At 36.9% G+C, this 27,893-nt stretch overlaps 5 protein-coding genes across 7 annotated transcripts; 3 read left to right on the top strand and 2 right to left on the bottom strand.

Annotated features, from left to right (window-relative positions):
* Nucleotides 1-531: 531 nt before the first annotated feature.
* On the top strand, nucleotides 532-2,971 carry LOC130729414 (60S ribosomal protein L32-1-like). Its single transcript, XM_057581171.1, has 4 exons — nucleotides 532-677; nucleotides 1,382-1,478; nucleotides 2,296-2,477; nucleotides 2,575-2,971. The coding sequence occupies exons 2-4, from the start codon at nucleotides 1,389-1,391 to the stop codon at nucleotides 2,702-2,704; spliced, it is 402 nt and encodes a 133-aa protein (XP_057437154.1). The 5' UTR covers nucleotides 532-677; nucleotides 1,382-1,388; the 3' UTR covers nucleotides 2,705-2,971.
* A 1,257-nt stretch (nucleotides 2,972-4,228) lies between these two features.
* LOC130719738 (uncharacterized) lies at nucleotides 4,229-5,460 on the bottom strand. Its single transcript, XM_057570349.1, has 2 exons — nucleotides 5,439-5,460; nucleotides 4,229-4,788 (listed from the first exon to the last, which is right to left on the bottom strand). The coding sequence occupies exons 1-2, from the start codon at nucleotides 5,458-5,460 to the stop codon at nucleotides 4,229-4,231; spliced, it is 582 nt and encodes a 193-aa protein (XP_057426332.1).
* A 2,227-nt stretch (nucleotides 5,461-7,687) lies between these two features.
* Nucleotides 7,688-9,230, bottom strand: LOC130729412 (serine/threonine-protein kinase OXI1-like). Its single transcript, XM_057581170.1, has 2 exons — nucleotides 8,786-9,230; nucleotides 7,688-8,676 (listed from the first exon to the last, which is right to left on the bottom strand). Exons 1-2 carry the CDS (start codon nucleotides 9,160-9,162, stop codon nucleotides 7,752-7,754), a joined length of 1,302 nt encoding a protein of 433 aa, XP_057437153.1. The 5' UTR covers nucleotides 9,163-9,230; the 3' UTR covers nucleotides 7,688-7,751.
* Nucleotides 9,231-14,885: 5,655 nt separating this feature from the next.
* On the top strand, nucleotides 14,886-16,830 carry LOC130729410 (protein MAINTENANCE OF MERISTEMS-like). The gene is made up of 3 exons (XM_057581166.1): nucleotides 14,886-15,448; nucleotides 15,534-16,294; nucleotides 16,383-16,830. Exons 1-3 carry the CDS (start codon nucleotides 15,217-15,219, stop codon nucleotides 16,722-16,724), a joined length of 1,335 nt encoding a protein of 444 aa, XP_057437149.1. The 5' UTR covers nucleotides 14,886-15,216; the 3' UTR covers nucleotides 16,725-16,830.
* A 3,055-nt stretch (nucleotides 16,831-19,885) lies between these two features.
* Nucleotides 19,886-25,025, top strand: LOC130729411 (adenylylsulfatase HINT3). Of its 3 annotated transcripts, none has more exons than XM_057581167.1 (7): nucleotides 19,886-20,233; nucleotides 21,105-21,160; nucleotides 22,724-22,781; nucleotides 23,524-23,590; nucleotides 24,157-24,239; nucleotides 24,357-24,410; nucleotides 24,505-25,025. In XM_057581167.1, the coding sequence occupies exons 1-7, from the start codon at nucleotides 20,033-20,035 to the stop codon at nucleotides 24,637-24,639; spliced, it is 654 nt and encodes a 217-aa protein (XP_057437150.1). In that variant the 5' UTR covers nucleotides 19,886-20,032; the 3' UTR covers nucleotides 24,640-25,025. The 3 variants fall into 3 exon arrangements, with proteins under 3 accessions (XP_057437150.1, XP_057437151.1, XP_057437152.1); XM_057581168.1 differs by having other exon boundaries at nucleotides 23,524-23,608; nucleotides 24,184-24,239; XM_057581169.1 differs by having other exon boundaries at nucleotides 19,889-20,233; nucleotides 24,184-24,239.
* The last annotated feature ends 2,868 nt before the right edge of the window (nucleotides 25,026-27,893 follow it).

Below are 27,893 nucleotides of genomic sequence, written 5' to 3'. Positions count from 1 at the left end.
TTAACATTGGACTTTACAGTCAATCAATGTGTAAAGGAAAATATTTTCTGCCCTTTTTTTTGGGTCTAAAGGCTTCTTTTTATCATTACTACCATTGTATAAGTTTACTTGAAAGAGAACTATAAAACACAAATTCATTAGATATTTAATATACATCTATGTATATGCATATAAAAGATATTTTAGTATTTTATATATCGGGTGGGTATCTATGGGTATGGATACATCAATATCCGTACCCGCCCCATTAATAAATGGATAGTGGAAATATTCATGAATTAAATTCGTGGATACTCGTGGGCATAGATAATTTTACCCATAGCGGGTTTTTATCCCGGGTATCCACGGATGTGGGTAATTTTGACATCTCTATATTAAACCCTTAACTTTTTCTTTCTCTAGGCACGATTCCTTTGCTTTGGTCATCATATGTCACACATCCCTCTTTTATTTTTACACTCCCTAACATATTCATTTTATTTTTAAGTTTTTAAAATAAATGAGTGTGTAAAAAGTACTAATAATAATAGTAAAAAAAATAAAAATAAGGAGGACCGAATAACATTGATTACAAAATTCATTCATATATATAGCACTCTAAAACCCTAGTTTCTGCTGTCTCTTCTGGGTTTGATCACATCGCTGCTCAGTTCTCGGAGGAGCACCGTTACCAGAAGGTACGCAACACCGTCACCAATTTCGTTGTTGTTATTATTACTTTTGTTATTTGAGGTTGATTGCGTCGTGTTATGATTCTGCTTATACGATGATGTTGTTTGAATCCTTTTGTGTCGTGTCATTGTTTTCGTTCTCTCTATCTCATTTGATTTTAATAGAATTACAATATGTTCGGGTATTATCGGAAATGCTTTTGCTGAAAATGGTTGAGCTTAAATTTCAATTTTGGACCTGAAGAGCTTATTTTTGCTAAGCTTAAATTTTGTATTGTGAATTGGGTATTGTTTCTGTTAGGAGATGCAGCTTGTTTGAGGTTGTGGTTTTTCTCTTGCTCGATTTGTATACAAAACTAGTGTAGAGGCCTTGTGTGGTTTACCCAAAAACTGGAATCAGATTTCTGCATTTTATTTTAATTTAGTGCTAGTTTTTAATTTCATTCTAGCTTTTCTGATAGTGCCCATGAGTAACAGTTCTGTGATTTTAAGGGTATCATTTTTCTTTAAATGCCACAGACCCTTCTAAGTTTTCTGTTAGTATTAGAATTTATGCCTTCTCTGTGCCTTAATAGATCATAATAGATGGTTTAAGAGTATTTAGTACTGTTGAGACCTCTAGTTTTATGTATTCTTTTTTTCGCCCTATGTTCCTTTGTTGTATATAGTTTGTGAGGATAATAAATATATTTTTAATCTGAATTTCTTAGAGACAAGATGGCCGTTCCCTTGCTGACCAAGAAAATTGTGAAGAAGCGTGTGAAGAGGTTCATTAGGCCCCAAAGTGACAGGAAAATTTGTGTTAAGGTATGTGAATAATTACTAGTTGCTCGTAGATGAGATTTTATGTTTGTGTGTGTTGGTTTGTATATTTGCAAAGTATCAGTTATGCTTTTTAATTGAATTATCAAAATACTTGGTAGGGAACCTTAGAAATCTTTCAGGGTAGCGGGCTGAGATGTGTCTGATTTGTTCTCCTCGTTTGTCTCATTTTTCTACCAACATAATGTGATACCCAGAGTTCTGAGTTCTGACTATTGTGTGTGGTTTCATGTTCCCTGGAACTCTAGAACTTTATATATAATTAATCGCTGTTGATCTAATCTAATTTTTTTTGTAATCAAGCATTAAACGGCCCGGTCATGTAAGATAAAACTGGTATGGATAATGGATGAGCTTAATTGTGTCAATTCCTATAGTATGGTTTAATGTGGCTGAGGTCAATTTTATGTGTCATTTCCCTGTTTCATGTCTTTTATATTTAACATGTGGACCGGTAAAAAACATTTGTTGCATTGTTTTCCCTATTCCATTTTGGGGAACAAATCAACGTCTTCTTTTTGATGTTCGTATTCCTACTGAGAACTTGTTACACTTGCATCTATTATGACTTTCATTTTAGTTACTAAGTTGTACATGTTGGCTAAGGGTGTGATTTCTTTAATATGGGCTCCGTTCAATGAACTCTTCCTCATTCCTCCTTTGATGTTTTTCTCCATGGAAAGCAGCAATTCGCTTTCCTAGGCAAAATAAAGTCCTTTCAGCTTCACCCAAATACACACTAAATCTTTTGAAAATTATCCACTGATTTATAACATTTAGATTGTATTGTTGTGGTATGCAGCCCAGCTGGCGCAGGCCGAAGGGTATTGATTCCCGTGTTAGGAGAAAGTTCAAAGGATGTGTTTTGATGCCCAACATTGGTTATGGCTCAGACAAGAAGACCCGCCACTATCTGCCTAATGGATTCAAGAAGTTTGTCGTGCACAATGTCAAGGATCTTGAGCTTCTGATGATGCACAACAGGTAACTAAATAATATTTTTGGTTTTTGCATGCTTGTTCTCAATTTCGCATTGTCCCTCTGTAACTGCATCCTGTTCCTGACTTTATTTGAATTTCAGGACATACTGTGCTGAGATAGCGCACAATGTATCGACCAGGAAAAGGAAGGATATTGTAGAGCGTGCAGCACAGTTGGATGTTGTTGTCACCAACAAACTTGCCAGGTTGCGCAGCCAAGAGGATGAGTGATTGCCGTTGCTGTATTCTGCTTTTCTCAATTTGGGTATGGACATGGCACAAAATCCTTTTCAAAATTAGTGTTTTTTGGATTGTGGTTTGTTGATCTAGAGCTTTTAGCACTGATTACTGAGTTTAATTTGTTAGACACATTCTATTAATAGTTATCTAGTGCTTTTCCCTATTGCTTTAGTGTGTTTCGATTTCTATTGAACCCAGTGCCGTGTTGAAGTTGTTGAAGCTAATGTGGGAAATTTTGCTTTTTCGATCCATTTTAAATTCAACGTGTCAAATTTTAGTTTCTCAAAGCACGTTAAGATATGTGAAATCACGCTTGCATATGTAGCAATGCCAAACCGAACATAGGCCACCAAAGTTGTCCTAACCCCTTTCCACCAAAAGCTCCCACACAAATATTCTCTTACCCGCTAGGTAAATGGTCATATCCATACTCACTACCCACGTTTTGGGCTTTTGGCCAACTCAAATTTGGTCTCATGATGTATTTTTTTGTATAGATTAAAAAAATACCTAATATTGACTTGGAAAATAATAGATATATAATTAATAAAAAGTATAATATATCCAAATACTATCTAATTTTTATTTATTAAAACTTCACAAATATGATCATTTAACGAAACTAAAAAATTATCAATTCTTAAACACGTTTTATGAGTTGGGTTAAGTACTGTAACACATAGGTTACTCAAGCCTATATTCAATCATAGGGAACTCAATTAGATGGACAATGCCTATTGTGGACAATTCTATGGGTACCCATTTAACTTTATTTTAATTTTCATCTGTAATGTGCACTTCATTTTTCTTAAGGCTAAACATTCCACACCTAAAAGGAACGATTCTGCAATTATACAAAAGGAAGTGACGCTTTAGAGAACATAGACCAGACTAGTTAAATGCAAAAGTTGCCAACATATCTAAGAGCATCTCCAATGGGGTTGCTTAAATCCAGTTGGCAACTTAAGCAACGTTGCTTATTTTGGAGCACCACTGGAGCAACATGACGTGGCAGTTGGGTTGCTTAAATTTAAGCAACGGTTGCTTATTTAAGCAACGGTTGCTTATTTAAGCAACGGTTGCTTATTTAAGCAACGGTTGCTTATTTTCTCTCTCCTTACTTTTTGACTAAAAAATCATATTTTCTCTTTCATTCATGTACTTGTATAGTGTCATTATCTTGAAATAATATAAATATAAGAGGTATAATGGGACCCAACTAAAAGTAAACTAAGCAACCGTGGTTGGAGCGAATTCTGCTTGGGTTGCTTAAATCCTATGTGTCAGTCTGGACCCACCAAAATAGTTTTTAAGCAACCCAACTAGCAACTATGCATTGGAGATGCTCTAAGAATTTCATGTCAGTAAACGTTTAAATTGAAAAGTAGTAAAGGAAATGAGGAATGACTTCTTAATTAGGTCAGAAATAACATTTTCATGTAAAAATTTACTGATAAATGACTTAAGCCATCAAAATTAATCCAATCAAGTGAGTCTTCCAACTAAATAACAGCTCTAAAGTCTTCCATACCCCAGTCCAACCTCCCAATCGACCTTATGGAAGCCTTCTTCTTTCAAGAAGTTTGATACTTTATCAAGATTCGCCTTAGCAGCAACGAGCTTCAGGTTAAGCCTCTTCATTTTCAACTCCAGAGCTGCCACATTCTCCTTTAGCTTTTCCGCCGCCACTAATTCTTCCACATAATTTTCCATGCTTAAGGCGAATTGAACATAGGCCTTCAGCCAAGAGAGATCAAATTTAAATGTCTCTAGTTCCTCCCACAAAAGTTGAAGATCCTTACAGGCTTGTTCATCCATATCTTTCACCTTCCTAGTCTTGAGGAAGTAAAGAACTCTACCCAAAGCGGTGAACGCGCATTCGGTAAACATGCGGCTTCTCTTCTTCTGGCACTCAATAAGAGATGGATGCTGAGAACACACTTCCTCAAGTAGCGGAACGAAAGTCCTTTCTATTTTCCCTAATCCTCTGAATTCCACAAGCTCATCAATTGAGGCTGAGAACAATCCCACATTATTAGTACAAGCTAGTGCAGATGATAAGGAGGCAGTTATTGCTTATCAAAAAAAAGAAAAAGAAAAAATGAGGCAGTTATACTAGCAGCTTTGTTCTCATGCCTTGCCTTAGGAACAGAAATCTCTGCGCCAACGATGCAAGTAAGAAATTCGTTCTCAGAATCATGAAATTTTGCCTAAATGCATGAAAAAAGCGTTTTCTTTTTAAGAGTAAATTCCATGGCGAGAAGTTCTAATTGTTACTACAACGAAACACAAGAATCAATTTCAACTTAATTTGATGGGTGACTAGTTCTTTAAAAAAAGTCAAATCCTTTTGTTTAGTTTCAAAAAGTTGTATATATTGGAAACAAAATCTGATCATGTGTTTCGTTTCATAACATATAGCAAGGCTCTTTGGTTGCATCTATTGAAGAATGAAAACATATTAATTCTAAACCATGAAAAATTCAATCAAAGCAATGCTTCTATATGAAATCGCAAAGAAACTTAAATTCCTCCCATGAAACAGATAAAATAAGATACCAAAATAGATGAAAGAAAACTAGTACTTGAAAGAAGGGGGAAATTGAACAGAGAAAAAGAAAAAAACAGAAGATGCCTTTTGTGATTGTTAATGTCATGTTGGTATTGACAGAGAACTTGAAAGAAAGTGGAAATTAAACAGAGAAAAAGAAAAAACGAAAGATACCTTTAGTGATTGTCAACGTCATGTTGCTATTGACAGAGAACTTGAAGTTCACTATGTATTCAATGCCCCGAGCAAATTACCACAGTTCACTGTCACTCCACCCAAATAAATTGACCAGTGGTCCAATTTATAAGAGAAGAGACATGTAAATTTTCAATAAATCTTTTTTTTTGAACTTTAAATTTTCAATAAATCTGATCTTGTTCAATCTGATCTTTTATTTTATCATTTAATGAAATTTATTTTAAAATTATATCTAAATCGCATTCAATGTTATCTGTTTTTGTTTTATATTATTATTCAATTTAAAATTATTTACATGTATTTGATTCAATTATCTGGTATTATTTACCTTTCCTCTGGGATTTTGATTCTTAATTTAAATTAAATTTGATATGATTCAATTCTGTGGATAATTGAACAAAATAACTCTATAATTAACTTCTAATAGATACTTTGTTTTTTCAAAAGCAGAAAATAAAAAACTATAACTTTTTTTTTTGAAATGAAAAAGAAAACTATAAATTTAAGAAAAGGTCAATGGTTTGTAAATATACAGATAATAGTTATCATATACTTGCGAATAGAAAAAACTCCTTGGCCAGCCCCCTACCGCTTAGTGCGCTGACCGTGGGACGGGGGATTAGTCTTACGGCTGTCGGCTGTGGGAATACCTTGGTCAAGACCAAAATATACATGATTTTTGAGTTCATAGAAACAAGGTCGGAGTAGGTTTAATTTTAAAATACAAAGATGATTTACAAATAAGTAATTTTTTAAAAAACCAAATAAGTAATCTTTATCTAGATATGGGCGTACTCATTGAAAAAAAAAATCTAGATATGGGCGTTAGTTTTTTTTTTTTTATAGATCAATGTTAGTTGTTAATTATTCCTGACCGAAACCTTGCAAATCCCTTCATTCTGTAATCCACATCAAATTAATTCAAATATCTGATAGTACACAAACTTGATAGTCCACATTCATTGGAATCTATTTTTATCTATCTATCATTTCAATTTTTTTATCTATGTATCTATTAAATGTGAGCTCTGACTTATAAACTTGAGGTATTATGTGGCTAACATAGTTCCTCCGCGCATTATTAAATCTAAAGCTGCACATGAGTTAGGTTGGATGAATTTTTAAGCTAATCAGGATCCGAACTGATCAAAACTGTTTGGGTGGGGTTAGGTTGGATTTCCTAGATTTTCACCTACAAACCCGAACCAACTCAATCTGACAATCTTCAGAGTTTGGATGAGTTGATTGGATCACTATATTAAAATAATTATAAACCTGAAATATTGAAAAATATTAAAAAACAAGCACTTCAAGTCTCCAACATGCAATTACATTATAAATACATAGCTACCGTCTACATACATTCATACAACAACACATAACTAAACAAGTACTCTAAGTCATTAAATATGATAAATAATTACAAACAAATTAGTCTTCAAGTATCCTAAAAATCACTCTTAGCTCATGACTTAAGAAGAAAGTGAAAAGTGAAAAAATAGGTTTTTTAGGTATTACATGTAGTAGTAGGTTAGGTCAAATTAAAACTATTAAAAATATATATTAAATAATATATTATTAGTATATAGTTGGATTTTGGGTTGAGTTTGATCGATTATTATGAAATACGATATTTGATCCAAAGATGATTGGATTGTATGGATTTTATCCAACAAGTAATAAACTGCCCAACCCAATCCAACCTGTATTTTTACTCTTGGATCGGATTGGGTTAGGCAGTTTCATTAGGTTAACTCAGCCCATGTACACCCCTAATCAAATAAATAAAAAAACTCTCTTTTTATAATTTTGCAACTTTGCACGATTATGCAAATCTTTCTGGTTTCCATATTTAAATTTATTTTTATATTAGTATATTATTATCTTTAAATTAAAAAAACATTGGATTATTTTATGAATTTTTTATTTTTTTAATTCAATTTAAATTCAAAATATTATTGCTATGATTAAATTCGGGAGGTCAACAGATTCGAGATTTAGTCACAGTTAAGACTCTTTATCCTCCTCCAGAATGTATTGTACGAAGATTGAATTCGAGAGTTCTTCCCATATACTCAGCTTGCGTTGCTAGCTGAGCTACACCTCTTGGATGTTCTCTTCGTTACTTGTACTTTATTGTGCCGAATATCTTCTCATCTTTTATCTCATTCAGTCCTTTACTATAAAAAAACTGAAACAAAGTTATAATAAGAAAATCAAATTTATAATTTCAAAATAATTACATCTAGAAGTTACATGTAGGAGAATAAAAAAAATTAAATAATCCAATCAAAAAATTAAAAAGTTTTCGTCTTTAGTGGGATTTTGAGACAACATCTGAACCCACACATTCTTCTTACAACTGTGATTATTATTGTTGTAATTTTCCCCTTCATCCTTCTTTTTTACAGGCTCATTATTTTCTTCTCCATCAAAACTATTTTTCTTTTTCGTGAAAAATATCTTATGGACAAACAACTCCACATCTTTTGTCGAATACCCCGCCTTGTCCTCAACATCATTCTGAGGAATGTGCGGTGGGCGCGCTATATGCAAGACCGTGTCCCACTTCACACCTTTGAAGAAATCGTGGCCCTTTATTTCATCAAGCTCAATCCTACGGTCAGGATTCTTCTCAAGCAACTTCCTAATCAAGTCCCTCAACGGCGTCGTTTCGCCGCTCAAATCAGGCTCCACCGTCAAAATCCTATCGAAAGTTTCTTTTCTATTTGAGCCCCTAAACGGCGTCGTTCCGTACAACATCTCATACAAAACGACGCCGAATGACCACCAATCAACTCCAAATCTGTGTCCTCCTCCCGAAATAACCTCCGGTGCCACGTAATCCTCCGTTCCGACAAACGAGTTGGACTTCTCCACCGAGTCTGACTCGCTCCGGCGTGCCGAGTTGGCATTGAGTTGACTCACCAACTCATGCGACGGTATCCCTGAGTTACAGTAACAGGAGAGCCGCGAGAAGCGTCTCCTCCTCGGACGACGATCTGATCCCTCCCCGGACGAGTCAGAACCCGGGGACGAGTTGCAACTCAGCGCGTTCGGTGATCTTGGGTTCAGCTTCTTGGAGAGGTCGAAATCCACCAGCATTATGTGACCGGTTTCTTGGATCATGATGTTCTCAGGCTTCAAATCTCTGTACACCACTCCAAAATTGTGCAAATACTCCAACGCCAGGACCAATTCAACAGCGTAAAACCTTCACATGCAAAAAGAACATTGAATCAAATCAGTTCCAAAATGAAGGAAAAATTCAACATGTTCTGAGAATGTTTTTTTTTTTCACAGAAAACGTATGAATTGGGTACCTTATGGTTTCTTCGGAGAACATGTTCTGAGATTGCTTCTTCCGGAGAGAATGCAGATTCCCACCATGGCAATAGTCGATGGCGAAGCCTGTGAGGTTCTTGGTCTCGAAAACCCCACGCAGCCGCGGCAACAGAGGGTGGTCGAAACGACGTAGTATTCGCTGCTCAAACGAGACCCTCTTGCACTCGCGGTGGTTGTTCCTATTCTTCTTCTGAAGCAGTTCTTTGGATATCACTTTCAAGGCCAGCCAGTCGTCCCCGTTCGACGACGCGGCCCCGCTGCATGTTCTCGCGAGGAAAACAACGCCCTTGGCGCCGCGTCCGACGGCGGAGATCACCTTCAAAGTTGGGAGGTCAAGCGTGTTGGTACCGTTCATGGCGGAGGACCCGAAGGTAATTGACCCGTGATACGGTTTCTCACAGAGTGATTTGTTGTGTGGAAAATAGAAATGTTTTTATAGGGAGGATGATTAACGTGTGAATTTGATCCTGCAGGGCTGTTACTTACTAGCTAAAATAGGTGAATCTCTTGCATGTCTTAACCTAGCGACAGCTCATTGAAAAATGATGTAATGCGTGTGATTCTAGAGGGAATGTTCCAACTTCCAACTTCATATTCAAAAGAGGCTATAATAAGAAAATGTTTATTGAACTATGATTTGTTAACATATCTATTTCACTTTTTCTTTTTTAAATTACTGGTTAAATTTTTATATCTTTTTACTCTTTCAATCATATCATTGAAACAGATTGCAAAGAGATCGTTGATACCATGCAAGGGAATGAAATCCACTTTCATGATCTTGCACTAGAATTCCTAGAGATTAGAAGCTTGCTTGACCAGGATTGGCATGTTCAGCTTCTGCATATTTCCCGGAGTGCGAATGATGTGGCGGATTGTCTTGCAGGCCTGAGAGTTGCTAGCCCTTATGCTTTAACTCGACTTGAGGTGCCTCTTCAAGAGGTTCATCCCATCTTGGTTAGGGATTTGTTAGCCTTGTAGTCTTTCTTTTCTTGTCTTTTAAGTTTTCGATGTACCAAAAAAAATTCATATCATTAATCACATCTTATTTTTTTCTCTTTACTTCTTATATCTCTTTTTTCAACATCTCATCATTTTCATTTATTGGCACTCAAAAAATCGTAACGGCCGCTTCCGGCAGCAGAAGAGACAAGCTAACCGTAACATAGGAACTAAATGTTGGAAGAATTTATATTTATTGGTAGACGTGATCAATGCTCCCCTCTCCACCAACTATCTATCTATCTATATACTCCATCCGTTCCAATTTATAAGCAACAAAAAAAAAATTCACATAGTTTAAGAAATGTAGTGAAACTAGATAAAATGCATTAAATTTGTCTTGAATCAAAACAAACTTCCAAAATTACCCTTTGTTATTAGTGTTGGAAAGTGAGAAAGAGAGAATAGTTAATGTGACACATTTTACAAGTTAGAATTAATAAGGGCATCATTGGAAAAAATAATTAATATAGCTCAAACTTTCATTTGGTTCTTATAAAAAGGACCAAGATTTTTCTTCTCTTTCATGCTTATAAATAGGACCAGAGGGAGTATATATGTAAAGCACACTTAAACTATAGAATTAAATACATTGCACACTTGAACCATTGCATTAAATACATAAAGAAATAATTTTTAAACCATTGCATTAAATACATAAAGAAATATTTTTTTTTATTAAATATATTATTTCTTAAAATTGAAAAACTACCTCCACTATATTATTCATTATGTTAATTACTTTTTTTAGAGATAAGTGGACATTTAAATTGACAACATATGCATTAAACATTGTATAGAGAACTACAATCGGTACTATTTCAGCCTCTTCTCAAAGACAAAATTAAGACTTTTGCTGCTAATAGAAACCTGTCATTACAAAATTGATTAAAAAATACATATAACCTCACTTTCCTCCAAATTTGCTCTACTATGATGCAGTTTCAAATGGGACATGTTTGACTCTCCTCCTATTCTCCTAATGTGATAATTAGTGTCTCAATCATGCCATAGTTATTACCAAAGTATATCTCATCACACAGTGCCCTTCAGTTGATAACTCAGCGGAATATTTTGCTCAGTGTGTAAAAGATTAATAACTCCATTTCCAAGTTAGAAAATATACCAACAAAAAAGAGAGTTTGTTTAACAATTTGCGAGGAAATTCCTCAGCAATCACCCCCAAAGATAAACCAAGTTAATTACTAATTGTAAAACATTTCAATTTTGCATATTTAAAATTTAATTATTGATCACAGACAGTGAAAATATTTTAAATAATAATAGTTAAAATTTACTACCTTTACATAAATAATAATATTAAATCTTTATTAATAATTTTGATATTTACAACTAATTGTAAAAATTTCCAATTCATATATATTAACTTAATATAAACATTACTAAAATATATGAAAAATTGACTTGAGTTTTGCATTAGTGGAAAATTTATTTTGTTACTTATTGTCATTTTCATTATTATTTATGTTCATAAAAATAGTAATAAATTATTGATAACTATTTTATGCTATTAATTGTATTAAATATTAATTATTAATTATCAATTTTTTAGTTTCTTATAAAACAATTAATAACTATTAATTAAAAATACTTAGAATATTAACCATCAATCATTAGTTGAGGAAATTTTAAATTGTTTTAAAAAAAACAAAGTAGTATTTTTATATATAAATTGAGAACTTGAGTTAATGAATAGTAAAAATTTAGTTATTAAAGAACAATTTAGAAAAAATGGTTTTAAAATTAAGAAATCTCACTAGAAGTTTTTTTTTTATAATGAAGGTAGAAGGTATTGACTATTAACTATATCTTATTATTATTATTATTCTTATTATTATTATTCTTATTATTATTATTCTTATTATTAATATTATTTTGAAGGTTCAAAGCATATTTCATAAATAAAATGGCAAATGGTATAAGACATAGATTGAAAAGTTGAATCAATTTAAATTTACCAAATAATATTTTAGGATATTAAAGTTAAAACTTATACAATTTTGAAAGTAAAATTACTTCATTATTGATAAAAAGTATACAAAAAATATGTTATTATAATATTTATATTTGATGATATTAAAAACTTAAGTCTTGGTTTAAAATATTTTTTTGGTTACTGGAGCAAAAATTTAGTTTAAAAATATTTTAAATGAACTTAATTATTTTTCATACAATTAAATACCAATGCCTAGTTGAGAATAATCGAAGGAACATCCGAAGAAATAAGCTCATCTGAAGGTTCCTAAGGTATGTTGACATATTGCTGGCAAGCATCACATTTCTTAAAGTTCACCGTATCATCATTTATGTTCGGCCATTTATATCGTGTGTGGAGAATTTTCTTAACTAGAGTTGGTCCTCCCAAATGATGACCACAACTTCCTTCACATATTTTAGCTTATACATAATCAGTTTCATCTTTTTTTTTTTTTTAACATTTCAACAAATGGGAACAAAATCCCTTTTTATAACCCCTTATGCTCACTATTGTGTACTATACAATAAAAGGATGGCAAGATTGGGCCAGAACTCTTGTAGTTTGGCAAAAAAATCCATCATGCCAAGTTCTAGATTTCCATAATTATGTTTCACATCATCTCAATTTTTAACCTCCTTTTATTGCTCATGATGATCTAATTGTTTCACAAATCGGCTTCTGTAATTAGGTTCACCTCTTTCCCTCTCTACTCGAATTTAAAACTTAGACAAATTTCTCTAGTTCATGAGTATATTGTTCCTAGCGTCTAATCAAATCTCTTTATTTATAATAATTTATCTAACCTTTTCTTCACGTTGAATTGAAAGTTTTGTCACAAATTGATCTCAACTTGTTACGTTCTTGAGTTGTTTGGAGGTAAGTACCCACAATTGTGATGGGAATTTCTTTATCAGTTTATCATAGACGAGACGGGTTCTTCTTTCTCCAATTATGAATCTTATTTAACAACTCGTACTCCAAGATGTACGATGATGCTCTACGACAAGGATGAGAGGCGTATGATATGGAGTACTTTCAAAAGGCACTCTAACACTCAAGTCACATTACAAAGAGTTTAATGCTTAAGGGAAATCAATAGAAAACATAAAGTCTAACTTTTTTCTCTGTTTTGAGAGTATTTATACTAACACACATGAACATTTATCGCCTCTTCAGTTACTAGTAGTAACCAGTTGCTAATGTGACATAACAGTTTGCCCTCACGACATAACCACCTCATAATTGTTTATACAGCCTAACCGACTTCTCATTGCTATCATAACTAACTCACATAGATTTGGTTTTTAGTGTGTCAAGTCATACCTTGACTAGTAATAACCTCGACTAGCAAGTCCCTCTCAACAAATGTATTTCTCGAGATTCAAACTTGTAATCTCATCTTTATAAGATCTAACTTGCATACTACTAGACCAACACATTGTTGATAACGCATTTTTAATTACTCACCAGACTTCTTTTAACTATTAAAAGAACATAATTTTGTAATTTTATGAATTAATAAAAATATTTTTTAGAATAAACTAAAAGAAAAATGGTAGCAATACTTACTTTAATTATCTTTTTGTATTATGGAACAATTTCTCATTGATGATTGATTCAAATTTATGTGTAGCTTACTAAAAATATATACCCAGCTTCCAATTTAGTGAGTGATGAGAGCACTCCTATTTAAAATATTGTGATGAAGTCATGATATTTATTTAATGAGGAAAATATGTTGTAACCACCAATGATAGAAATGTCAGCGCATCGCCACACCCAGACACATGAATACTACGGGTATGGGAGTTGGGTTTGGGGCCCCCCTATGGGGCTCCCCGCCCCACTTAAAGTGGGGAAATTACTGGAACGCCCCCCTTTAATAGAATACGGAAGCAACATTTCCGTATTCAATACGGAAGTCTTATATCCGTATTATATTAGTATGTAAACCGGCAAGGGTTTATTCAAACCCATTTCAAACTTCATTCCGTATTTTGCCAAGCTCTTCTCCCCTCTTCAACCTTCGATCTCTGTCGCTCCCCTTGCTTGAACCGTGTACTTGAAAGGTTCCATCATCTCCATCAAAGCTCTTCACAACCCCATTCTCAGAATTGAAACCTAGAGGTAAGGATTTTTGGATTTTCCCCATTTAACTTGAAATTATGTTAATCATTGAACCCTAGGGTAGTCGATTGTTGCTTGTGTAGAGGTATTGTTGGCTGAAATGTCTTGAATGTGGTTTGGGTTTAGGGCCGATAGCTCATTGTCGTTAATGGCGTTTCTGGGTAAATACGGATCACAGGTTTCCGTATTGAATATGGAAAATGGTTTTCCGTATTCAGTATGGAACATGGTTTTCCGTATTGAATACGGAAAAACGTTTTCCGTATTCATCTCAGAACCAAACCCAACACTTATAATTGATTCTGGGTTCAGAATCAATTATAGAAGGTTTCCAAAGCATTTGTGAGTAGTTTCTAGATGCCATAATTGATTATTAGGAAAATAAAAGTTGATCCAAGCATGCATAATCCACAGAAGATCCGATTATCATCTATGTACTTATAAAATTCTAGGAATTTTCCATTTGCTTGCATCATGTTTCTGTCTATGGCTGAAATGGTATATATAGTGAATGTTTGCTCTGAATATATAGTGAGAATGAAGAACAGAAAGAGGTCTCATGCTTCTAGTGAGGATGTCGGGGCTACTGAGGATAGACACCGGCGGTTACATGCTTCTAGCCGGCGCGGCGATCATGCTGCAACCTCTCAGGCGGTGGAGGCTTCAGCTCCAGTTGTTTCTCCGCCGTCTCCCATGATTGAGGTTCCTCTGGTTGATTATCCGCCGTCTCCCACGGTTGAGATACCTACAGTTGTTTCTCCGCCCTCTCCCATGGTTGAGTCATCAGGCGAGGAGTCCTCAGGCGAGGAGTCTTCCGGCGAGGAGTCATCAGGCGAGGCCTCATCCGGCATGGGAGGATCTGACGAGGATAGTATTCCTCCGCCTACTGTTGATGCTGATGTCCTGCCGCCAGAGCAGGGGGAGCAGGGGGCACAGAGTGGCGAGGAGGACCTGATCCAGAGGTTGCCGCCGTTTCCGGGGGGGCTTGTTGAGCTATCGCTCCTCACCCATTATGCTGATCACAAGGCTCCCTGGGCGTGGCATGCACTCCTACGCACAGACGAGCGGTATGTGGACCGTCGACAGTTGAAGGTGGCCACAGCTGGGGGGAAGGTTTGGAACCTTGCTTGTGATGGTGATTCAGACAGTCACAGGCGGGTTCGAGAGTTGATTGAGCAGACGGGTCTTCATCAGCTACCCTATTGCAGCTACCCGGTGACAGATGCAGGCCTTATTTTGGCCCTTGTGGAGCGATGGCATGAGGAGACTAGTAGCTTCCACATGCCGTTCGGGGAGATGACTATCACCTTGGACGACGTGTCGGCTCTTCTCCATCTCCCCATGGGGTCGAGGTTCTATACGCCTGGGAGGGGGGAGAGGGACGAGTGTGCAGCGCTCTGTGCTCAGTTGATGGGAGGATCTGTTGGTATTTATGAGGCTGAGTTTGATACGAATAGGTCCCAGACTATTCGCTTTGGGGTCTTGCAGACCCGGTATGAGGCTGCGTTGGCGGGTATGTCTTAATTATTATTGTATTGTCTTTGTATCTATTATTATTGTATTGTTATAAACTATTAACTTAATTCACTTCATTGTAGAGCACCGATATGAGGACGCTGCACGGATTTGGCTGGTGAACCAGCTAGGCGCCACGCTCTTTGCTAGCAAGAGCGGAGGCTACCATACGACCGTCTACTGGATAAGGATGTTGGAGGATCTTGGTCGAGTGTGCGAGTACGCGTGGGGCGCGATTGCGCTCGCTACGCTATACGACCAGCTTAGTCGAGCGTCCAGGAGGGGGACGACCCAGATGGGAGGTTTTAGCTCGCTCCTGCTAGGATGGGTCTACGAGTACCTTTCTGACCGCGTCATTATCCGTAGGGCGGATCCAGAGTACTCGCAGGACCAGCCTAGGGCGCGGCGGTGGGCTATGTCCCGGGTCGGGCATGCAGGCCTTGATGAGAGGCGAGTCATGCTCGATGAGCTGACAGTGGATGACGTTATATGGACCCCATTTGAGGACCATCGGGCTCATCGACCACGGGATCCGAGGGCCATGTATTCTGGCTACATCCGGTCGCCATTTGGCCGTGTTGTTCGACGGCATCTACCAGAGAGGGTTCTGCGCCAGTTTGGCTACATACAGGATGTCCCTCGACACCCCTCTGAGATCCAGACGTCTGGGTCCCTTGCTGAGACCGCAGATGCTGCCTTTGCTGAGTTTGCGCCGCACCTCCGCCCTCAGGGGATCCCCGCTACATATCCGGGAGAGGCTGTGGAGGATTACATGAGGTGGTACAGCGCTGTGTCCCATCGGTTCATCATCCCTGATGATAGGAGGGAGGAGTTCAGTGCAGTGGTAAGTTTGAATTTTATTTTCCATTCAATTGTGATTTTTTGTTCATGATATTTTATTTGTATCTAATGTATCTACATTATTTTTGCAGACTGTTATGCGTCGGGCCGTGGACTTGTTGGAGCAGTCACTCGAGGTGCCAGATGCTCCTGCAGAGGGCACGCATTCCCGATCCCTCACTGAGAGGGCGCTGGATCTTATTAGATCCAATGCCTTCATTGGTACCCAGGGGGTAGCCTTTGCTGCTGTCCGAGGAGCTAGAGCTGCAGGAGGCAGAGGTCGTGGAGACAGAGCGCGTGGAGGCAGAGGCCGTGGAGGCAGAGCCCGTGGAGAGGGTGCTCCTGCAGAGGGTGCGCGTGGAGGCAGAGGCCGTGGAGGCAGAGCCCGTGGACCTAGAGGTCGTAGAGGGGCCGGTAGGGGTCGGGGCGAGTGATTGACTGTATATTTGTATATTTTTTTTGTATTTTTATATTATGACATGTGACTCTTTGTATTAGGACTCTCTTTATATTAATCATGCTTTCTATTTTCACTCATTATATGCCGACTCTTGTATTGAAAAAAACTCGTATAACTACACCGTAAATAATCAAAGGCAGGATAAGTAACATAAATAATTCATGGCAAACAGTTTAAAGGGTACACGAAATTATTCAAAAGCAACACGAAAACAAAATTAATCCTCAGTGATATCGATGAAGTCGTGGGGTCCGCTATCCTGTGGAAATACTTTGACTATGTTGGGCAACGTTATATTCAGATAACGAACAGATTTACTCGGTGCAAACACAGCAACCTGCAAGTAAATTGCAAATTTAAAAGATTAATGCGTACTTGTTCAAAGGAAGCAAGATTAATGTTTAAGGTAATAGACCTTTTGGAGAACAAGAACAGATCCAACAGTTATGACATTCCTAAATTCCCCGTCAGTGAAGGCCTTGCGATGGACGCTAGCGTCAACGGTGCCCGTAGGGTCCTAAATCAATGCAATCGTGAGAGAAAATGAGACAACAAATTGACGGTTAAAGAAGCTGGACAAAAGCGAGCAAATACCTTGAGGGTAACTTTGGCATCTCCAAAACCATTGGGAGTGCATGATTTAATAACAGCAACAACACTCTCTACTCTCTCAACATTCGTTGTGATTGTGCCCAGCGGAGTGGCAGATTCCACCAATTGCAGGGCTGTAAGCCAAGCATTTGAATTGAAATCAGGATCGGTTTCGGTTGATCTGTCTTCGAGCGCACGCCTCACAAATTCTTGGGTCGGAATGAGTAGTGTGTTAGGGTTGGATCTACGCCCATACATTGCAGCCTGGACGGCGCCAGCTGGCCCATGAATGAGAGGACGAGAGCTGCTAGAAGTGCTGCCTTGACGTTTGCAACGACGGACTAATGCATCCCAGTCTTGTTAACAACAATCTATCAAATGAACAAACAACGCATAAATTAAGCTCATGTAATTTTTTTACCTGTTACTTGTTGTTGTTCCAAAGTGCATCACATGATTTGTCCATGCCTTGGCGAATTTCTCCTTGTGAACCAACCATGTAGTAGAACAATAGGAGGTAAAGTTGCTGTATTTTGCCTTGCACATATTAAACAATTGCATCCATTTCACTTCAAATTCTTCAACTGTTGCAGCATCCACCACCTCTGCCCACTTCATCATAACCAACTCAGCAAAATCATCTGTGCCAACATAGAGTTTGCACTTTGCCAAAACACACTTGTTGATGTGCCACAAGCATAATAAATGTGTAGTGTTAGGAAGGCTTTGCTTAGCAGCACTCAATAAGGCAAGATCCCTGTCAGTAACATTCACCTTAGGCAACATGGCTTGATTAGCTAATAGAGACTTCATACACTCCAGTGCCCAAACGTAGTCATCTGTGCCCTCATTAACAATGTAACAAAAGGCTATGGAGTATGTCTTATCTGTGGAAGTCAGTCCAACAATCTCAAGCAAGGGAATTGCATATTTGTTTGTCTTGTATGTGCAATCCATAATCACTACATATGGAAATGTGTTGAACAGTTTGATAGCATTTGGATGAGCCCAAAATACATCCCTAATGACTTCCGATCCAGGCTCATGTCTTTCAAAGTGGACATACTTGTCACCGTCCAACTTCTTCAACAAGTGTTGCATTTCTGTCAATCCCCTGCGGAGGGATTTTCTTAACCTCTTGCAAACACCATAAATCTGAGATATGGTAGTCAAGTTTGAAGGATTGTTTTCCTTCAAAGTCAACAACATCTTTCTCGGTGGAACCCAACTCCTTGTCATTTTTCCCACTTGCTCCTTCTCTCCGGGTTTTAGACGACCAACAAAATTGTGCCCAAGTAGTGACCTAGCTGGTTCATGGTTGTGTATACCTTCCATCACCTTTAGCCGCCAATCTCTATCTATGCCATTTTTCCTAGGTCGTCCTTTTAGTCTAAAAGGACAACCTGTCTTTTGTGATCTCGTCCCTTCAACAAGGTCAGGGTCTCTATAAGGAACATATTTACCATGCTTCTCGCACCCCAACATGACATAAGCTTTTCTGCTTCCATTCCCACCATAATCTGACTTTGTGATCAACGTAACATATCCATTTTCAATCGCAATTCCATGAACCCAATTGATAAGATCATCACGGGTAGGGAAAATCTGTTATAATAATAAGAATTGATTACAAGGGTGATCAAGACATAATAAGAATTGATATATTACACTCTCAAAACAATGCAAAAATATGTTCAAAGAATACCTGATCAATTGCAAATAAATGCGAGACATCTATACTTATACACGGGGGCACAAATGCTGGTGGTGGCACCTCTGTAGTGGCCTCTTCAGGTTGACCATTGTGAAATCCAGCTTCAATCAATTGTGACTCACCAAAGAAAAATGAATCTGTCATCCCTGGAAGAGAATACGGAAAGTTACATTCCATACTCAATACGGAAATATACTTTCCATACCGAATACGGATTGTTACTTTCCATACTGAATACGGAAAGTACCTTTCCATATTCAATACGGAAGATAACAATCCGTATTATATCACGACTCAGAATTCAAAAACCCATCCTTCTAACTACTTAAACTACTTAATCTAACTACTTAAACTACTTAATCTAACTACTTCCACTACTTAATCCTACAAAATAACAACAAATAAACACATAGACTTACCTCTACTACAACACTTGTTGTAGTGGTGGAGAGCTTGGGAAATGAAGGAGTGGATGGTGGTGGAGAGCTTGGGAATGAAAGTGAGGTAGGAGAGGGTGAGAGAGAGGGTGGTCTGGAGGCATTGAGGAGGTTCAGGGGGGCTGGTGAGGGGTTGGTGAAGGTTGGTGAGGGAGGAGTAATGGTGGAAAAAGGGGGAATCCTGTCAGAGTTAAATACGGAAAATACCTTTTCGTAGTCATCAAAATATAATACGGAAAGTCAGTTAAATTGAATACGGAAAGTACCTTTCCGTAGGGCATTTTTGGGTTTAAAAAAAAAGGGTGGGGCGCGCAGCCCCATAGGGAGGCCCCAAACCCAACTCCCTACGGGTATGTGGATAAGCTCTAAGCCTGTGCCGTGGATTACACAAAACAACAACACACAAACACAACCAAACCAAGCGTGTTCTCGTTCGTGCGTTTCAGCATCAAACACCATCATCACCACTATCATCATCATCCATGGTGGCCAATGCTCCTTCACTCTCCATCACCTCTCTGATTTGAAAACCACCAAACGATGTCGTTCAGGGACTCAAGGACGAGGCTCGCCGTTCTCTGCTCCCATTTCACCCCGACCCGCTTGCATTCGGATCCCCCATGTTCCCCGCTCTCGGCTTCTCTCTGTTCCGCTGCTGAACCACGATTGCCTGATTCCCACAACCACCAAAAGGGTTGCGTTTTCTGCAACATTGTCCGTGGTCAATCACCTGCTTTGAAGGTAACCATTTTTTTGGATTCAACTCTTATTTGTTGGACTAAATTGATTTCAACTATTAATCAAGTTGGGGATTGGAAATGGTGTCACTGATGTATGGTTGCATATATTAACTTCAATGAATGAGTATACAGGTTCATTTGGTTGTCAAAACATGAATAAATGGAAACATGTGGAACTTTGAGTGTTTATCTAGGAAGGGTTATTGCTCATGTTTCAAATTTTGTTGATTGGTTAGAGGGTCATCTTTGATTGGAATTTCATCTTGAAGCTGCATTTTGTTCAATAAATCAATCTAGTAGAGAGAGAGAGAGAGGGAGGGAGGGAGAGTGTTATTGAATCAGGATAACTGACACCATGATTCAGAATTTGAATCAGGATAGTGCACATGATTTTTTTCCAATTGTCAGCTTTAATGCTTTGCAAAATGTTTAAGTTGTTGTATCAGCTAAGGCTACCTGCTATGGATGTGGATAAGGGGTACAACCCTTCATTGGATGCCATCCGTACTGGTAGCTTTATTGGCTGCCCTTAGCTTTAGTGCGTAGACAGAAAGAAAAACTTGAAACTCTTTGAAGTTCTTCCACATAACAAACAAACAAACTACAAAAACCTTATCCCACTAAATGAGGTTGGCTATATGGATCACACTAAGCTATTGAGCTCGATCATAAACCGGACGATGAGTGATATTACTGATAATGAGGTTGTTTTTTACAAATATATCCCATCTTCCACCTATGCTGTACATTTTCAATCATTGTACTTAGCATAACTCTTCTTTTTCACTAATTAGTAATTATTGTTAGACTATCCAACCATATTTCCTCATTACCTTGACCCTGCTTTTGTCAATATCTTCTCAAACTAACAGCTCTATGAAGATGACATGTGCCTGTGCATATTGGATACAAATCCGCTGAGTCATGGGTAAGGTATCATATGTCCAAGGTGCAATTTCATATGTCTTTAAATTATGATATTAACTTTTTCATAATTTATGCTAATTTTTTAATATTTTTATTAAATGAAATCAGATAACATTAATGAATTTAGATTTTAGATTATAATTTAATTTAATAAACTTATACTTATGGTTTTGAATTTGTGTACAAAATATTGAACAAAAACAAAAGACTTTTGTCTAAGTTTTTCTGAATGGAGGGGTCATGGAGAAATTTTAAAATACTAAGAGTAAAAATAAGAGTAATAACAATTAACAATATATTCCTTCCATGCCCTTCATATCATGACTCAATCTCGAGCCATGACCGGTGCAAAAGCCAAGGCTATTTTGACAAGTAATTAATAAGCTTGGTCAGAGCTGAAAAACTAGCTTTTAGTTGAAAGCTATTAGCTAAAACCTTAAAGCTGTTAAGCTAACTGTTTGAATCATAAGTGTTTGACAAATTAGTGGTTGTCCTACTCGTAGTTGTCTCTAGCTCTTATGTCTTCAGGATTTTTTTCTCTTTACTGTTGCATAACTTGCATGTGGTCTCCTATAGTCGTTGCTAGCCGAGTTAAGAGGTATGTAATTTTTCAAATAACCCTTGTGGGTGTAGGCGGGCTCAGATAGGATCTGAGATACCTTGACCACAACGTACGCTCCCCTTCTCGGGAGTATATACTGGATCCCGATCGGGCAAGTGGGTACACAGCCCCTTAAGGCTGGAGTCTAGAGGCGAACAAGCTTGCACTGTCCGTACTGAGACTTGTCCCGAGCTTGGAGTTCTCTGATTGGGAGATACATTCCTCGATCTAACTACATGGGAGGGTACAAAACAATTAGTGAGAAAGTTTCAAGGAGAAACTACCTATAGTGTTAAGGTTTCATGACTAAGTTTCTAAATAGCTAAAGATTAACATGAGGTTAAGCTTAGGCACAAGAATGACCTTAAATTTTCACAATCCCTTTTGTTTCAAACCTCAATTCTACAAAGCACTAGTGTTGCAGTGGCTGTTTCGTGGGATGTTCTGTGGAATTAACGTAAGAGAATATGCAGATTTTGATGGTAACCAGTGGTCTAAAGCTTTAGTTTAAGTGGGTATGTGATAGATGTACAGAATCATGACCATAACTTTGAGAAATGAGAAGGGGAAGGGAAAAAAGAAAATGAGGAAAACAGGGGTAGTGGATTTGGGGAACAAAGAAGGGTTGATAAATAAGTATAGGGACAGTTTTTTATTTCCAGTTAATTACAATATGCCATTCATCCATTTTTTTTCCTGGTATTACATTTCAAAACAAGATATTCATATTTGTTAAAGTTAATTTGGAATGTAAGAACGAAAAGACAAGTATTGTTTTAGAGGAATTCCAAAAATATCAATTTTGAATGAAACGGTTAAATATTAGGAGTGTTGGATAGTTTCATAATTTGATACTTGCATATAGTTTGATTTCATTTCATTTATGTCTATCATTGCCTTTTCTAACTATTCTGCATGGCATTTTTGTTTATCTGTGTCTCATATCTAATCTTTGTTCACTAGGCACTCTCTTATTATCCCAAAATCTCATTTTCCTTCACTGGATGCCACTCCTCCATCAGTAAGTAATCTTTATAAGTTCAAGAAGATTGAATTTGTACATAAGCCTGTGTTTGTCAATTTTGTTTTGTGGATGGTGGCAAGCCAAGAATCTGCCATAGCAATATGGTGGAAGGCGTTGTGGCCTTTAATTTTTTTTATTAGCAGTTGACGACTATAATAAAATATAATATCTATGCAAAGAAATAAAAATAAATGCAGAATATTAGAAACAGAAAATACACTAATAGTAATAGGGCTTTATTGCAGTAGATGACCTATTAAAACCCATATTGCCATGTTGAAGAGGCTCACATGTTATTGATTTTATGAATTTTTGGGTTAATATCTGATAGGTACTTAGAGAGTTAGAGTTAGTTACTTAGTAGAGGGTTAGAGAGGTATGTTGCCTATAAATTTGAGTGAGTTAGAGAGGATATCTTTTGAATATCATTTATTCATTTGGGATTTGGGAATAGGGAGAGGAGATCTCTCTTGTATCATTCTCTAATTCCCTAATTGAGGATTAGGGTTCTACTGTGGAATAATATCAGTTCTGAGCTGGATTCTTTCAATATCTCACCTTCCTTTCATTCTTGCGATGTCATCAAGCTTAATAACCCTGCCAAATTAGTTGCTAAGCAAAGTGCGAAATGGGAAGTTCTGCAAAACGGTGTAATTGTGTGTTAAATCAATTTAAATATTTTATAATTGTGAAACAATGGTCCTGTTTATTTGCCTAGCCTGATTGGCTTATGGTACAGGTTGTAGCTGCAATGTGTTCAAAAGTTCCCTTCATTAGCAATGCAATCATGAAGGCTACTGGCTGCAGTATGTTCTTTTATACTTGTAAATTTATCTGATCTTTGCTATGTTTTGTTCTTTTATGTGGCTTAGACTATAGATACCTAGCTGTGCCTTTTCTGCGAGTCATTAACTTTGTATATAAGTAGATTCTTGTTTCCTGATGTGATTTTATGGATCTTTCGCAGTTTAACAATTTTTAATTGAGGATATCAAACTTATGGTTGCTTGTTTGGAGAAAATTATGAGACCCTGCATGATCTCATATTTTCATCAGCTCTGTTGATTTTTGATACTTCTGTATGACATTATTTCTCATATTTGCATCAGCTCTGTTGATTTTTGATACTTCTGTATGACATTATTTCAAACTCTGCCTATGTTGTGTTATAGCCGGTCCTAAGCACAGATAAAGGAGGAAGTTGTGTTTAACCTCTTTTGCTCTAAAAAAAAACCTGTGGCAGCCAACGTAAAACTGACCGTATCTTTAATATGGACCATGTGATTCATATAGCCGACCTCACTTAGCGGAATAAAACTTTTATTTATGTGTTTATGCATGACATTATATTTCACATTCTCACGCCATACAGTTTCATGTGATGTTTGGAATTCTGCAGATTCATTCAACCTGTTAATTAACAACGGTGCAGCTGCTGGCCAAGTAATATATCATGTAAGATTTTAGATCTTCTAAAATGTTACACTTTTATGGAATCATATATTTATTTCACTCTGCATTTATGAAAATTATGAAATGTGGCTTATTTCAGTATAACTTGTTGCATTTCAGACTCATATCCACATAATTCCTCGTAAAGCATTCGATTGCTTGTGGGCTTCTGAGGTAATGTTTCAATTCCTTCTCAAAGTCTGAAATGATATCGACATACAATCGTGTAATTGGGGAACTAATCCGTAGCAAAATTCATTGTTTATAGAGCTTGCTAAGGCGTCCCCTTAATTTAGATGATGACAAAGTTTCTCAGCTGGCAGCTCGTATTCAGGAACAGTTGTTGCTATCAGACTCTTGCCATGATAGCAAGAATGAAGATTTTTGTTCAAGTAAAAGTTAGTTGGGTTTTTTTGTCTGTTGTAACTTGAAAGCTCATATTTTTCATTTAGGGAAATGTTATATGTACATAATAATTTAACATAACCCTCAAATTTAATAAAACCGTTGGGATTTTGTTAACGTAGCTTTAATCCCAGTTCCTCAGTTATTGAATGTGAGGGCTATGCAAATATTTGTTATGTGCATGTATCATTATTTCTGTCATGTATTTGCCTAGTTGTGCAGTTATTTTTTATTTTTAAAAAGAGGGATTTGCTTGAAGAAAATTGTATAAATATATGTTAACACTTCACACTCTTACGCTCACAATCGTGATATCCCAAATTTGTGCTTTCCTCTACACTGACACAGCTATAAATCTATTTCTATTTGTCTTTTGATGTGTAACGGTTTATGTCCCTCTTAACAAATAAATAAATATTGTTTTGAGATTCAAACTTTGTGTTCTCATTCTTAGACCATATACAATGGTTAAACAAAAAATGTTTTGTTTAACCCTTTCTTACCCCACTTTTTCTCTTCCCAACACTCCACATCATCTTCTCTCTCCAATTCAACAAACTCTCAACAATTACTCACTCTAATGGTTTTACTTAACTCTCAACACCCTACCCCACCACTCACCCTACCCCATCACTTTTTTATTTCACATTTTTATTTAATTTTATATTTTTATTTTTATAATTACATAAAATTATAATTATCGATTTAAATTAAATTAAAGCAATAAACATTTAACAATTTATTTTTTTTTTAAATATAGACTATATTTTTTTTTCTTAACTTAAAATGCAAGACAACAAACTAAGCATACAAGAATTTATTTTATTTTCTTAAAATAAAATGCAAGACAACAAACTAAGCACACAATATCTTAAAATGCAAGACAAGGAAAAACTTAGCACACAACACACAAATAACGTAATTAGTACGATACAAATCATCTTCAATCCTGAGACATTCCAAACTTTGCCCAGATGTGCTTCACTAGATCTGCTTGCAGTTCATGATGAACATTTGAATCACGCAACTCGGATCTAGCACGCACATGATTTGCAAAAGCGGGTAAAACCTCGGTCGAGTATGGTTGCTGTATACTAGATCCACCTTCCCCAAATTGCTCAAAATCGGTTCAACGTTGAGCATATGAATCTCGTTCATCCTCGACAATCATATTATGTAATATGATGCATGACCTCATAATGATACTCAAGTCATCTATGTCCCACAAGCGAGCTGGTTCACAGATGATTTTAAAACGAGCTTGAAGAACTCCAAATGCACGTTCGATGTCCTTCCGACATCCCTCCTGAACTTTTACAAATAACTTATCGGGTTCACTTTGAGGAAGTCTAATCGTTTTGACGAAAGTTGGATAAGAAGGATAGATACCATCGGCTAGATAGTATGTCATATTATAGGGATGTTGATTCACAAAGAAATTCACAGCTGGAGCCTTTCCCTGTTCCACGTCATCAAACACTGGTGACCGATCTAGAACGTTTATGTCGTTCAATGTTCCAGGACATCCAAAAAAGGCATGCCAGATCCATAGGTCATAAGTTGCAACTGCTTCAAGAATAACTGTTGTGGTTCCCTTATCCCCTCTAGTAAATTGACCTTCCCATGCTTTAGGACAATTTTTCCACTCCCAGTGCATGCAGTCAATACTCCCGATCATGCCTGAGAACCCCCGCATGTCATTTGCATGTAGTATTCTTTGCAGGTCTTCTTGGGTTGGTGCTCTCAGGTACTGTTGCTCATACAATCGTATGATTCCTTTACAGAATCTACGTAAACACTCCAATGTTGTAGTACCTCCAATTTTGATGTACTCATCGACCGCATCTGCTGCCACACCATATGCTAACATTCGCATTGCTGTGGTACATTTTGCTAAGGGTGATATACCTTGTTTATTGGCTGCATCAACTCGTTGGGTGAAGTAGTTATCACTACTTGAAAGGTCATCAACGATTCGAAGGAAAAGATGTTTTTGCATCCGGTACCGACGACGAAACATTGCATCGTCATATGTAGGCTCATTGGCAAAGTAGTCGCCAATTAGCCTCTGGTTTGCCGCTGTATGATCTCTACCGAGATATTTTCTACTACGAGGTGCAATATCTTCTCGAATTTTTCTTCGACGCTCTCTAAATCGGTTGAGTACATAAGCTTCTTCAATTTGACTATTTTGAATGTATGCTGCAAGATCAAAAGGACAATCAGATGGATCCATTTTTTGTGAAATTTGAAGTAGATTGGAAGAGATTTGGGATATTGGTACATCAATGGATCTATGAGTCCATATAAGTAGGTACATTGAATGGTGGTTGAGTGCCGGATTTGAAATAAGTTATCAACCAGAGTTAATTATCGGAAAAGGACAAGATTCGAATTGAGTGGTACATATTCAAACACAGTTACCCGAGAATTATTAAAGCCAAACACTACTGACTTGACACCACGGACAAATTATTAAAGCAAACACTACAGACTTGACACCACTGGTGGATTTGAAATAAGTTATCAACCAGAGTTAATTATCGGAAAAGGACAAGATTCGAATTGAGTGGTACATATTCAAACACAGTTACCCGAGAATTATTAAAGCCAAACACTACTGACTTGACACCACGGGCAAATTATTAAAGCAAACACTACAGACTTGACACCACTGGTGGATTTGAAATAAGTTATCAACCAGAGTTAATTATCGGAAAATGACAAGATTCGAATTGAGTGGTACATATTCAAACATAGTTACCCATACATTAAAGCAAACATTACATAGTTGTCACTACTTGAAAATTATTAAAGCAAACATTAAAGCAAACACTACAGACTTCACACCACTGACAAGTTTGACCGAATACAGACAAAGACTCGCTTGAAATTAATTTCCAAATAGCTCTTTGGACAACTGCTCTAACAACTCTTTCTTACGGTCATTGAGATGCTCTTCCGAAGTTAGCTTTAGATACATACTAATTTTCTTAGCATTAGTCTTCTCTTTCATCGCATTAGTCTTCTCTTTAATCAATTCGTTAGTCTCTGCTTGCACCGATGCTATCTTGTCCAATCGTTCAAGCTCTTTCTCCTTGAATTGGATATAAGAATCCTACTCTTTGTCCACCACCTCGTCGGCATCTTCTCTAATTTTCTTTTTACTCTTTTTTTTTAGTTGCCTCCCTACCCATTGGACGAGGAATTGATCCTATAGAGTTTGAGTCACTTGCATCACTGTCGTGTGAT

Source organism: Lotus japonicus, chromosome 1 (genome assembly GCF_012489685.1).
Source record: "Lotus japonicus ecotype B-129 chromosome 1, LjGifu_v1.2".
NCBI lineage: Eukaryota > Viridiplantae > Streptophyta > Magnoliopsida > Fabales > Fabaceae > Lotus > Lotus japonicus.
This window is presented reverse-complemented; position numbering and strand designations above follow the sequence as displayed.

Excerpts from the sequence above, each read along its gene's own strand:
- LOC130729412 (XM_057581170.1), bottom strand. The coding sequence starts at position 9,162 with ATGAACGGTACCAACACGCTTGACCTCCCAACTTTGAAGGTGATCTCC. Across the intron at positions 8,677-8,785 it reads TTCTCCGAAGAAACCATAAG|GTTTTACGCTGTTGAATTGG; the intron begins GTACCCAATTCA and ends TTGCATGTGAAG.
- LOC130729410 (XM_057581166.1), top strand. The coding sequence starts at position 15,217 with ATGCCGTTCGGGGAGATGACTATCACCTTGGACGACGTGTCGGCTCTT. Across the intron at positions 15,449-15,533 it reads GTATGAGGCTGCGTTGGCGG|AGCACCGATATGAGGACGCT; the intron begins GTATGTCTTAAT and ends ACTTCATTGTAG. Across the intron at positions 16,295-16,382 it reads GGGAGGAGTTCAGTGCAGTG|ACTGTTATGCGTCGGGCCGT; the intron begins GTAAGTTTGAAT and ends TTATTTTTGCAG.
- LOC130729411 (XM_057581167.1), top strand. The coding sequence starts at position 20,033 with ATGTCGTTCAGGGACTCAAGGACGAGGCTCGCCGTTCTCTGCTCCCAT. Across the intron at positions 20,234-21,104 it reads GTCAATCACCTGCTTTGAAG|CTCTATGAAGATGACATGTG; the intron begins GTAACCATTTTT and ends TCAAACTAACAG. Across the intron at positions 24,240-24,356 it reads CTGGCCAAGTAATATATCAT|ACTCATATCCACATAATTCC; the intron begins GTAAGATTTTAG and ends GTTGCATTTCAG.
- LOC130729414 (XM_057581171.1), top strand. The coding sequence starts at position 1,389 with ATGGCCGTTCCCTTGCTGACCAAGAAAATTGTGAAGAAGCGTGTGAAG. Across the intron at positions 1,479-2,295 it reads ACAGGAAAATTTGTGTTAAG|CCCAGCTGGCGCAGGCCGAA; the intron begins GTATGTGAATAA and ends TGTGGTATGCAG. Across the intron at positions 2,478-2,574 it reads CTTCTGATGATGCACAACAG|GACATACTGTGCTGAGATAG; the intron begins GTAACTAAATAA and ends TTTGAATTTCAG.
- LOC130719738 (XM_057570349.1), bottom strand. The coding sequence starts at position 5,460 with ATGACGTTGACAATCACTAAAG. Across the intron at positions 4,789-5,438 it reads GACGTTGACAATCACTAAAG|CAATAACTGCCTCCTTATCA; the intron begins GTATCTTTCGTT and ends TTTTTTGATAAG.